Raw genomic sequence first — 12,919 nt, 5'->3', positions numbered from 1 at the left:
GGGCGGGGGCGGGAAAGGGGTGGGGCCAGGGCCCCGTGGAGTGTCCTCTTTTTTTATTTTTTAAATATGGTAACCCTAGGTGTGGATAAGAGTCGGGGCAGTCAGGGGACAGGTAGGCTCGTAGGGTGTTCTCAGGAGGGGGCAGTCAGGGGACAAGGAGCGTGGGGGGTTCTGAGGGGGGCAATCAGGGGGTGGGAAGTGGGAGGGAGTGGATGGGGGTGGGGCAGGGGCGGGGCTCCTCCCCCCTCCCAGTGTCCTCTTTTTTGCTTGTGGAAATATGGTAACCCTAGGGTTGGGAGAGCCTTGTGTTTTAGCAGGGTTAACACGGAGTCCTGCTCTTTTCCCCATTCCCATTCTGTCTTTTTCTTTAGCAGTTTCCACAATGGGTGAGTGATTTCAGCATATTTATAAATGTGTGGGCTAAGGAAATTGAATCCTTTTAGCAGTACTTATTAACTTTACATTTATTCCAACGTTTAATATTAACATCAAATGTATTAAAAGTATTTTGTTATACCAGGCCTTTTATTTAGACAATTTGTTTTTGAGGCCAGTGTGTTCAATGCCCTCTTGAAATTTTTGCATAGGCTTTTTAATTTAATTACAGCCTTGGGGTATAGGTGAATTGAAAGGTAGGGGTGTCGTATATAAGCAGACCCCTTTTGTACCTATCTTTAGACTTTAGCACTGCACACAAATACAAAAAGAATATTTTTTTCTACTTAGGGTTAACCTGTTTTATTTTTTATTTTTTTGTTTAGGTTTGACTCCTTTTTCCACCTTTCTCTGGAGGGTCATAATTTGAGCCTTTTGGTTTCAGGTAGTTTGTTTGCTGACCAGGTCTGTCCTTTATCTGCGGCTCCTTTGTGCTGCCATTTATGGGCAGTTCTCTCCTTCCTCTATCAGTCAGGTGATTTGCATTAACTCAGACACTTTCTGGCTTGCTTTTGGGTCCAAAGCCAAGCAGCTCAGAGACTTTGTTTTAAAAGGGACACAATCAACTTCCACCAGAGTTTTGATTTCTTTCCACTTTCAACTCCTGCTTCCAAAACACCCAGCGATCTGAAAAAGAAAACACAACCTATGGTGGCTCCCTTTGGAGACCTAATAGGATTTTAAGTGGCATATTTTGTTTGCATTTCTTGTATCCCTTCTACAATATACACTGCACACGGCCTGGGGAGAATGCACATTCCCTTCATAGTTTAACTTCTATAACATTAGCCATATCAATTTGTAGATAAGGTGGAACTGTTTCTTTTGTGCTTAGAGTTTTTATGTATCCTTATCAAAGTGACAGTCTGATTACTCAGAGCCACCTTAAGGCTCAGTGGTTTTAATGTTGCCTTTTTTATTTTGTGCACCTCACCCCTGCTGTTGCTCCAGAGGGGCACTGTCTTATTTTAACCTTTTTATTATTTTCCTAGTGTTTTTATTTGCTATTTTGTTACCACAAAACAAATCCGGAATTTCTTCCCATTCTTCTGGGTTGGACTGCCCTGCTGCAGCCACGACTTTGGTCTTTGAGAAGATAGTGAACATTATAAAGCATTGAGGTACCTTAAGGGTTAAATGCTAAATCCCAAAGCCAAACAACACTAGTTACCTGTGTCTGTCAAAAAGTGTTTCTCAGTTGTGCAACTTTGAATGAAAGATTCAAATGGATTTGAGTGGTATTATTTCAAAACCAAACCAAACCAGTTCATTTTAAACCTACAAAACAAGAGTTTTACAAACCAGGAGTGTTGGTTTAGCTCCTAAACACTCCACATAGTTACACAATATATTTATACACACATACATACATACTCTTTTGCTTAACATCCCTTACACTGCTTTAATTTTTACACAGCTGTTCACAGATTACATTTGTATACATTTGGGGGCAGTTAAGTTCCAATAGAAACCCCTTTACGTTCTTTTAGCGAATCGGACTAAATTGTTCATAGTCAGATGATTTCAATCAGACTGTCTCTTTGCCTGGCTTCTTTACATACATTCCTTTGGAAAGAGGCCCATTTTCCCTTCAGAATGGCTGCAAGGAAACCAAGAATTCGCTTTCTATAACACTTTTTTTAAAAAACATTTTTACAACGTTCAACTGCTTATTTCCCTCCAGCCTCTGCAGAGTTAACGTCTCACTCTCTTTCCTTAAATCACTTGCTTATTTTCCATCAGCCCAGATATCACCCTTCCAAGTATTGTCCCAAGTATGAACCCGAAGCCCTCTACCTTTTGGGCTCAATCCTGCTACGACTGAGGGTATATTCACCTATGCAATTTTTCCATGACAAACAGGCCTTAGGGCCCGGTACCTCTACGACGGGGGGTGCATGTACAGGTTTGTTGCATCTTACGCGCATTTAACATGTGCGATTTCAACTTTACGCGGTCGGCAAAAACAAAAAAAGCAAGAGAAAAACAACAATTTTAATACTATACCTGTAGTGTGGGCGATTTCGCCTGCCATTGAACTCAGTGGGGTTTTGGCTATACGCGGTTTTCGCTTTACGCGCTAACCGCGGAACGGAATCCCCGCGTAAGATGGGCCAGACCTGTACCTAGACAGTTTGTACAAACAGTTTACACATATATCTTATCTGTATAGTTTTCCCTGACGGACGGGTCGGAGCAAAGATGCTAATCCTCCCCCTATTGCCCGGTATCTTTATGACCGGGGGTGTGCACACCTGAATGATTGATCACTTTATACATATGGTGCAGCTTTTAGCAATATTTTCAATAATCATGCTGCATGTCTTTCCCTTTTCGCAATTCTCCACCAAAAATGTTATGCTTATAAGAAGCACATAGGATCTTTTTTGGGGGGAAAGGCAATACGCCACGTGTATTGGAAATACAACGATTAGCATAGGCATTCAATCACACCACACACACGCTATCCTGCCAGTTGATGTTATAGTTACCAGTCCAGAGTCGGGATCAATCTAGTGGCCAGCTAGGTTGATCACGGGTAGGGAGGAGCCGGGTTCCATCGAACCCAGGGAAGTCTTGGCAGGACGAACCCAAAGTTTCATGGCAAGGCCCCCTGTTTATATAGAGATTTTCCTTCATTGGGGCCAATGAGTTTTGCACCATCATGCTGTAATCAATTGTTGTTTGATGAGTGCTTGTTTTCTTAAATTGTTTTTCTTATTTTTAATTAAGTCTCCCAGGGAGTTACCCCATGCTGGTTTTGATCACAGCTATCTTGCTCCCATTAATAGGTGCCTGTCTTACTTTTGGAGTCGTCAATCTGCCCTCTTCCGACATGTCAACAGGGGTGTGTTGTAATTTTCTATCGCCCTTGCGTCTGTCCTCGGTTCCTCCCTAGAACATCTGGTTCGGTGGCCTTCACACACTTATCTTCTAACACACACATTCCTTATTCGCACACAAACCAGGATTGATTTACACAGGGCATGTGAACAGGAACATCAAATTGCAACGCAGGAGAAAACACTCATTGCATTCTTTTACTTATTTTAAAATGCTAAACCTACAACAAAGTGGTGACCCTAAAGATCTGTCACTGCCTTAAAAATCAGCTTCAGACACAGATGCTGGCTGATGCAGCTCTACCAATGGCCCATTAGGCCATTCCGTTCTGCTATTCAAAAAGGGTGGCTGGCAGAATATAATCAAATCATACACCAATACATTTAATACATGATGCATTATTATTCTTCATTCTACATTATATAAAATGCAAACATAAAATCCTACTGCTACAGTGGGCTCTCTGCAGACTCAGGCAGCATCGTTGATTTCAATGGAATCTCGATGCCTAAAGTGACTTGCCCCAGCCCATAGAGGAAGTCTGTAGTGTATTGCCTGAGTTTCCAAGTCCTAGAGTAGTGCCCAACAACCACTGGGCCATCCTTCCCCTCTAGCTGGTGTTCTCAATCTGTGGCTCTCAAAGCACTTCACAAAGGTCAGTATCAATACGCCCATATTAGACCAGGGGAAACCGAGTCACCGAAAGGGACTCGGCCAGCAGGCAGGAATAGCACCTGAAATGAAAATGTCAAAATAAGTCATTTAGACACTTCCCCCGACCCCACACTGAACATTTTGATTTTGACAGAATGGCCATTTCAAATGGCCAAGAGAATCTACCTCAGGGTTTTCTGCCTCCATCCCCGATCTGGCAGTTGAGTAGAGCGGAGCTCAGAGGTACAGTAGGCCATAACGTGTTTTCCCAACCTTTGCTAGGGTCTGTCAGGTGATTAAATTCAGGGCCTATTATCTGAATCCGAGACGAGGTGGGGGTGGGGAGGGGGGCTGCAGGACCATGGTGCGCTCCCGTGCGGAAAAGACTGAGACACTCCGGCCTAGAGAATCAGATGGAAATTGGTACTGTCCTAAAGGGCAGCTGGTTTTTAATCCCATTCTAGAGCAGGGCTCCCCCTCTGAATATATTTCAGGCTGTGATTACCCCGCCCCCCAACCGAAGTGACAGCAAATCACTGGACATACTCCCAGGAGCAGTAAATGACACATGTCCGCATTATCTCTGCAATCAATGGCGCTGAATCCCCTAGTGGCTTTCCTACGCTGCCCAGCTGGAGATCAGCTCCCTCACCCAGCCTCGGGCTGCCAACTGGGACTGAAGCTATTCCAGGAGATTTTTTTTTTCCAACATGACACAGTGTCATGTTCTTAAAATATCCTATTATAATTCCCAGATTGCTTTCAGTGGTCACTGGGAGATGAATGCCAGTTCCAGGAGACTCCAGGCCAATCCTGGAGGGTTGGCAACACTAACCCAGCCGCATCTGTTGGGCATCGCTGGCACACTCCACCCCCGTGCCTACCTGCTCTCTGGACCTGGGCCAGTAGGAGCCTGCATTGGCTTCAGCTCTGTCCTCGTCTCCCTCTGGCCTGGTATAGCCAATGATTTTAGATTATTGTTCACATTTATTGTGTGATCTGATTAACACGTTATGGCCTATATAATCATTGTATGCTCAATACTTAAGTCGTAGGACTATAGAAGTCTACGATTGATCAGTATGTAAAGGGAAGAATCCCGTATTCAGTATCTGAGTCAGTAGGGTTGAAATGCAAGACCTGTAGGCTGAGGCCTGAAAGGTTTTAGCTTAACTAGTTTAGGCCTTGGAGCTAAAAAATGCTGATAAGTAAATGAGCGAAGAAAAACCCAATTCCCTAAGATAATGGGGGAAAGAGGGGCCAAGGGGTAATGAGAAAAATGTACTGGAAGATGAATTTTAAATCCTAAAAATGCTGTAAAGGCACATGTGTTTCCAGCACGTGCCTTAACCACAGGACACAGGCTGTGCGTCAATGCTAATGAGAACAAAGAGAGCCTACACAACCTATAAAAATCGGGGTCCCTTAAGTTTGTAGGGGACCGACAAGGGAAAAGAGGGGTGACACTTTCATGTCCATGTGCAGAAGTTTGCCATAGGCAGAATCACATAAAACCAGGGTGCCCAGAGTGGGGAAACTGAGCTCGCTATGGGAATCTCCAGCAGGAACCATCCCTCTGCTCAAACCATAAGACCCATCAGACCTAATGCTATTGCTGAGGATGTGAGTGTAACTATAGTTGTAACTTGTGCGTAGGTCTGTCTAGAATTGCCATCGGCTTGGAGAATAACTAACTTTAATAAAACCTATAAAACAGACTAGACCTTGTACTTGTGAATGTCTGCGTGGTCTCTACCCTTGGTCTTTGTGTTCCTCGAGATTCTACATCTAGAGCACGTAGCACAGGTGACTTTCACTGTTAAGCTTGAAACGGTAGCCGCTAGATCTGAACCCACGGTGGTGTGATACGTTACATGAAATAAAAGGCTACGCTGGCGTGCAAACTGTCCTCCTAGTCCCTACTCGCGCTTCTTGCTGCTGAGTTGTAATAAAAGTGAAACCTCGTCCGCTCCCAGGCGTAAGGCACTGTCACCCTGACTGCTGCTGACGGCAGCACTGCCTTCGGAGCTGGGTGGCCAGAAAGCTGTACCCACCCCTGCACCAGTTCCCCTTTTCCTCTGACAGTGTCCTTCAAATATGGTACCCCTAGGTCTCACAACCCCCCTCTAATAGCCTTGCCACCCCCTTTTGGGTTGGGACCCCCAGTTTGAGAATTCCTGTTCTAGAGAATAAATGAACATTGCATCCCCGCTATAGAATGGGAATGGCAGAGAAAGGTTCCTACATGCCATTTATTGCTACAGGGTGGATTTACTAAAAATCATTTCTGTAAAACTCTTCGCATCATCTCTGACCCTTGTGGTTTGAACCAGGCAATCTGTGACCCGGCAAAACCTGGGGCTGTGTAATCAGGCCACAAAGGCTGTAGGTTTCCCCTGCCCCAAGACTTTCAGGAAAAAATTACCCAGCCCCAAATCAGACTGAAAAGTTCAAACTCTCTAATATTTACATGAGAATAACTTTTTCTTCAGTTCCAATCCCTCAAGCAGTTTCCTTTCAATCGTTTTGAAATATCTCATCTCAAGTTTGGACCTTTGCCCCCTTAACGTGTGAATTTGCTCAAATTTCTAACCAAAAAGTTGTTTCAACTGGGAAAAAAATGAAGCTTTGCAGTTCAACAACGTCCAACCTTGTTGCAAAAAACTGGGAGTCAGGTGTTTCCAAATGTTTGTTTCTACATTTTTTGGTAGAAAAACCCCTATTTTGTTCGAAATATCTCAAGCAGCCCTGTCTAAGTTTAAACTTGCGAGCCGGGTTTTTAGTTTTTAAGGGCCTGGCTGGCTTTTGTTATGTGATTGCCAAAGATTAGAGAGGCTGTTTACCGCGTGATTTCTTCTTCAGAAAACAGTTTTATTATCAGCTCTTTCACATGTCCTTGGTTCTCTTCTGTACCAGGAGATTACATGAGCCATTTCTTCATACTGAGCACTTATGAACAGCTCTCAAAGCAGTTTACAAAATATAAGCTGCATCATCTCAATTCTAGGGGGGTGGGAGGGAGCAACTGAGTCACAGCAAGGTAAAACTGACTTACCTAGTCACACAGTGACATGGAAATAGAACCCAAGAGTCCTGGCTCCCAACCCCCTCTGCTGTAACCACGAGACCCCACTCCCCTCCCAGAGCCAGGGAGAGAACGCAGAAGTCCTGGCTCCCATCTCCCCCTTTGTATCCCATTGGATTCCACTCCCCCCTGGCCCCCGAGTAGGGCTGTGGACTGGAGCATGGCTGGTCTCAGTGGCACACCCCACACCACTTCAGAAGTCCAGGTCCTGTGGGCCCCTCAGCTCCCGTCTGCCCCACGGCTCCTCGTCTGTCCCCAGCTCCCCCCGAGACTCCTGCTCCTCCGGCGGCTCCCCCTCGGCCGGAGCCCCCAGACGCCTGCGCTCCTCCTGGGTGAGGGGCTGCCCGTCCCGCAGCTTGTCCCGCAGGCGCCGGTGCTTGCCGATGCCCAGCTTGGGCAGGCCGCGGTCGAGCCCCTCCAGCAGGACGCAGGCCTTGCACAGGGGCTGGCTGGCCACGTAGCCGCAGCGCTGGCAGGTGCCGCGGGCCGGCATGCGGAGGTCGGAGCGCAGCGAGAGCCGCTCGCCCGAGTGGCCCAGGTCAGCCACGGCGCTGGGCCGGGCGGCCTCCAGCTCCTTGAGCAGGGCGCGGGCGTAGCCGCGGTAGGCCTGGGGGGCGTAGACGCACTCGGTGCTGAAGTAGTCCAGGCCCTGGAAGTAGGCGTAGAGGACGATCTCCTTCTCGTAGGCGTGGCGCAGGGGCTTGCAGCGGGGCACGGCCCCCTCCCCGCCCGCTGGCCCTGTTCCTGCCCCCCGGCGCAGCCGACCCACGTCGCCCCGCAGGAAGTTCATCAGCACCGTCTCAGCCACGTCGTCCGCGTTGTGCCCTGCGGGGAAGAGCGGAGGAGTCAGGCCGGAGGGGGCCCCCGGGTCAGACCCTGCGGTGACCCCTCCCCACAATACAGAGCCCCCCAAAGCAGACCCCATAGCACCCCCTTCTCCAGCACAGCCCGCTCCCCGCAATTCAGCTCCCCCTGCCTCCATCCCACAGAATCCCCCACACACACCTGGGGAGATGTACAGCTGACACCCCACCCCACCTGCCCCCAGGGCGATCCTGGCCCCTGCTCTCCCATGCCACACACTCCCTGTGGGCACTCCTGCCCCCTCGCCCCCTGTGGCCATCTTGCCCCTCCCAGCAGGAGGGACCCCGGCGGCTCCCCCTCACCTGTGGCGATCTTGTCAGCACCCATCAGCAGGGCGCCCCGGTCGAGGGCCTGGCGCCGGAAGACGCCGCAGAAGGTGCAGTTGTTGCGGGGGCCGAGGTGGCGGGCGATGCGATCCATGCTCCAGCCGTAGAGCTGGCGGTAGGAGACCACATGCAGGGGCAGGCCGGAGCGGCGTTGGTGGCGGCGCACGGCGGCCAGGGAGGCGTCGCGGTAGCCGGCGATGCCTTCGTCCACGGAGAGCAGCAGCAGGCGCAGGCCGTAGCTGTGGCGCTGGTCAAGGAGCTGCAGCAGGTGGGCCAGCACCGTGGAGTCCTTGCCGCCCGAGGCGCCGATGGCCACGGTCTCGCCGGGCCGGAAGAGCCGCCCGGCCACGATGGCCTGGTGCGTCTCCTCCTCGAAGGCCGCCAGGAAGCAGGCGCGGCACAGGGCGTGGCCCGTCTTGGGGCGCCGCAGGGCAGCCGGGCTGGCGTCGCAGGCAGAGCAGGGGGCCGGCATGGCGGGGGGGCTGGAAGAGATGGAGTGAGGGTTAGAGGGGCAGCACCCAGGCCAGCCCCCAGCTCACTCAGCCCCCCACCGCCCTCCGCCCAGCCTCCCGCCTCACTCAGCCCCCACTGCCCTCCGCCCAGCCCCCCAACTCACCCAGCTCCCCACCGTCCTCCGCCCAGCCCCCCCTCACCCAGCTCCCCACTGTCGCCCTCCCAACCCTCTCACCATCCTCCGCCCAGCCACAACTCACCCAACCCCCCACCACCCAGCCCCCCGCCTCACCCAGCTCCCCACCGCCCTCCCAACCCTCTCACCATCCTCCGCCCAGCCACAACTCACCCAACCCCCCACTGCACCCTGTCCAGCCCCCCACCGTCCCTTTCCCAGACCCCCAACACCCAGCCCCCGGCACAGCCCCTTCACCCAGCCCCCCAACACCCATAAACAGCCTCCCTCCCCTCAGCCCCCTGCCCAATCCTCACCCCTTAGGGCCCCGTCCAGCCCCAAATCTCGCCCCCCCCAGCCTCCTCCCGCACAATCCCATCACCCCCCAAGTACCAACCCCGACCCCCGATCCTCCCGCGGGGTGCACAGAGCCGGGGGGGGCGGATCTGACTCACCCGCTGTCGGAGCCGGAGTCTCTGCTCCTGCCCCGCACGCTGGCCGCACACACTGGCCAACTCCCAGCATGCACCTGCCTACAACTCCCAGCATGCACCAGTCCAGAGACTGCATCTCCCAGCATGCACCTGGCCTGAGACTGCATCTCCCAGCATGCACCTGCCTACAACTCCCAGCATGCACCAGTCCAGAGACTGCATCTCCCAGCATGCACCTGGCCAGAGACTACACCTCCCAGCATGCACCTGGCCAGAGACTGCATCTCCTAGCATGCACCTGCCTACAACTCCCAGCATGCACCTGGCCAGAGACTGCATCTCCCAGCATGCACCTGCCTACAACTCCCAGCATGCACCTGGCCAGAGACTGCATCTCCCAGCATGCACCTGGCCAGAGACTGCACCTCCCAGCAGCCACCAGCAGAACAATAACCCCTCTCCCCATTGTTCCCTGCGCATCCCAGCCCTTCCCTCCCCGTCGGCCCTTCCTGCGCTCCCCCGCTGCGGCCGTGGGCTCTGCTGCCCCTGCTAGTGCCCCCCAGCCCCAGGCCGTGCCCTGCAGCCCAGACTTCTGCCCTCCCAGTCCCTTACCCAGCACTAGGGGACGAGATGGTGCCATGGGCAGCCTGGGGCCAGCAGGGGGAGCCAGCAGTGGGGGGCCCGGCAGTGTGTCTGTCCTGCCCAGCCCCCAGCACTGTAGTGCCCCACACCTCCCCTCCCCAGTTAACATCCTCCCCATGGCAATCACTGCAGGCCTCGATGCCCCTGTGCAGTGCTACGAGGTGCCAGGCCACAGGGAGTGGGGCAGGGGACAGGGCGGGATGTGTGGTCAGCAGGGGGCGCTGTGATGGAGGGAGCAGGCGGGGGCTCAGCAGGGGGCTCTGGGCTCCAGGGAACGGGGCGGGGGGCTCAGCAGAGGGTGTTGTGCTACAGGGAGCAGGCGGGGGGCTCAGCGGGGGTCAGTGCAGTGTTGCTATGCAGCTGTCAACAGCTGCCCCTCCCCAGAGTTAGCTGCATTTCAACACAGTGCAATTCCTATTGTTCCATTCACAACATTGCCCTGTAGCACCGTGCTGGGGCATCAGGACCAGCCCTGACGGCCAGGGGAGAGCCCTGCCCTGCTCCCTGCAGCACAGCGCCCCTTAAGGCCATGCTGGGACATCGGGCTGGTCCTGACCCTCCCCCCCATACACACACACACACACAGCGGGCAGAGCCCCCCCACTGAGCTGCCCCTACCGGTATGTGCACAAACCAACCCTAAATTAAGTGGCGTCTGGCCACAGTCAAGCTCTGGAAAAAGCAGGCCTGGCTGGGAGATGCGGGGTGGGTCTCTCGCCAACTGTTTATAAGAAGCACATGTGGGACAGAGCTGTGTGTGGGAGGCGGGATGGGGGAGGGATAGCGTTTTCTGCGCCCTCTTGATGCCAGAGCCGTCTCTGCGGTGGGTAGGAGCTGGGGCCATGCAGATCGGAGCTGGCAAACTGCAGGGCAGGATCTCACCCACCGGGGGAGGGGACAGAGCCACACGCCCTGCAGACCACTCAGACACATGGCCTCAATTGGGACGGGATAGTTCAGGGACAGGGATGTGGAGATATAGCCCAGATCAGAACAGACCCTGATCTTTCCCTAGCCCAGACAGACGGGAGGGAAATGCAGCCAGCTCTGGGGCGGGACAGCTGGGAAACAACCACATGGGGATGGCTCGCCCAGCACTGAGGTACAGCCAGCTCTGGAGTTGGGCAGCTGGGGAACAGCTGCACGGTAATTAAGTACCAGAAGTGAAGAATATGTGAAACTCCCTGCAGCATGGGGCACCCTGCTGAGTCCCCAACCGGCTCCCTGCAGCACAGTGCCCCCTACTGAGCCCCCATCCTCCTCCCTGCAGCACAGTGCCCCACCGGGACACTGGGGTTATTAGCACTGAGTGGAGGAGGAAGCGTCTCTATCCGCGGTAGGGTGACCAGATGTCCCGATTTTATAGGGACAGTCCCGATTTTGGGGTCTTTTTCTTAAATAGGCTCCTATTACCCCCACTCCCTGTCCCAATTTGTCACATTTGCTGTCTGGTCACCCTAATCCGTGGTCAGCTGGTGTCATGTCCTGCTGCCTCGTGACTCCCACCCGCCCCATCTGTGGGGCTGGAGCCCAACTGCTTTGCAGCTGTTTCCTGTTGTTCCTCCATCTCTCTGGCCCAGGGCCGGCCTGGCCTCTCATTTCCACCCCTCATGGCCTCAAGCCGGGGGATACTGGGGGCCTGCGTGATGGGAATCAGGATGAGGGGCTGGGGGGGGGGGGGAATGTAGCTCCTGTCCACAGCAGCCATGGGGTGAGATCAAGTTGCCAGTTTGGAGGCAGCTGGGGCCGTGGGGCCAGGAGAGAGATACCTGGCTACCACGGCCAGACGGGATCATCTTCTAGTCAGACCCCCTGGCCTGGGAATGGCCCCCCAAATCGTCCATCAAGCAGATCTCTTTGAGCAACACCCCAAGGCGATTTTAAACCCACCAGTGATGGAGAATCCCCTGATGCCCCTGGGAAATTATCCCCAGGGGGAATTACTCCCACACTGCTAAAAATCTTATTTCCCATCTGGATTCATCTAGCTTCAAATCCCAGCGGTCGGTGGGTGTTACAGGTGCCCCTGCTGGATCGAAGAGCCCGGTATTAAATATTTGTCCCCCACATAAGTGTTCCCAGACAGGGATCAGGTCCCCCCCGTAACTTTCCCTTTGTTCGGCTCAATAGTGGAGCTGCTGGCGTCTCTCACCCTAAGGCAGGGTTTCCAACCCTGAAATCATTCCCCCTGGTTTCTTCTCTCATAGAATCAGAGAATATCAGGGTTTATAGATTCAAGGACAGGAAGGGACCTCGAGAGGTCATCAAGTCCAGCCCCCTGCCTGCATGGCAGGACCAAATACTGTCTAGACCATCCCTGATAGACATTTATCTAACCTACTCTTAAATATCTCCAGAGGTGGAGATTCCACAACCTGAAGGGACCTCAGGAGATCACCTAGATCAATCAACCCCCTGCTCAAAGCAGGACCAATCCCCAGACAGATTTTTGCCCCAAATCCCTAAATGGCCCTCAAGGATTGAACTCACAACCCTAGGTTTAGCAGGCCAATCCTCAAACCTCTGACCCCCTCCCTCATTCATCGGCAATTGGGGGCACCAGGTCTGGGCCCGGTTTGCCAGCCCAGTTCCCTGGGGCCAGATCCAGAGGGGAAAAAAACCTCTCTGCTCCCACTCATGCTTCCCCGGTTTGTGCACCCCAGGAGCGCCTCAGCATCACCTTGGGAGCGTCATGTGCAGCCACTGAACCCCACAGCCCCCCTGATCTTTCTCAACGGTGCCAGTCTCTGGGGAGGAGCCCCCAGCCTGTGGATCTGGCCGACACGCTTTGCTCCAACAAAGTAGGGATTTACTGCAGCATTTTTTGCCAGGCCACTGTGTGCCTCAGTTTCCCCCATGTTTGGCAGCTTCCCCGGAGGGCGGTTGATGGGGGAGGAGAGGGAAAGGGGCAAGCTAGAGCTATGGGCCTGAGCAGAGGGTAAAAAATCCACACACATATCCGCCCCGCCAGCTGTGAGGTACAGCCCCCCTGTTGCCCCCCCCCCGC

General features: G+C 53.3%; 1 protein-coding gene across 1 annotated transcript; it reads right to left on the bottom strand.

The window, feature by feature from the left end:
* Positions 1-6,783: 6,783 nt before the first annotated feature.
* Positions 6,784-9,353, bottom strand: LOC117870593 (cytoplasmic tRNA 2-thiolation protein 1-like). Its single transcript, XM_034757792.1, has 3 exons — positions 9,292-9,353; positions 8,185-8,690; positions 6,784-7,843 (listed from the first exon to the last, which is right to left on the bottom strand). Exons 2-3 carry the CDS (start codon positions 8,678-8,680, stop codon positions 7,212-7,214), a joined length of 1,128 nt encoding a protein of 375 aa, XP_034613683.1. The 5' UTR covers positions 8,681-8,690; positions 9,292-9,353; the 3' UTR covers positions 6,784-7,211.
* Between the last annotated feature and the right edge of the window lie 3,566 nt (positions 9,354-12,919).

The sequence above is a fragment of the Trachemys scripta genome, unplaced genomic scaffold (assembly GCF_013100865.1).
Source record: "Trachemys scripta elegans isolate TJP31775 unplaced genomic scaffold, CAS_Tse_1.0 scaffold_51, whole genome shotgun sequence".
NCBI classification, from domain to species: Eukaryota; Metazoa; Chordata; order Testudines; family Emydidae; genus Trachemys; species Trachemys scripta.
Note: the sequence above shows the minus strand (reverse complement) of the source record. Positions and strands in the feature narration are given on the sequence as shown.

Coding starts and splice junctions, on each gene's coding strand:
- LOC117870593 (XM_034757792.1), bottom strand. CDS start 8,680: ATGCCGGCCCCCTGCTCTGCCTGCGACGCCAGCCCGGCTGCCCTGCGG. Junction 7,844..8,184: donor TGCTGACAAGATCGCCACAG/GTGAGGGGGAGC, acceptor TCTTCCCCGCAG/GGCACAACGCGGACGACGTG.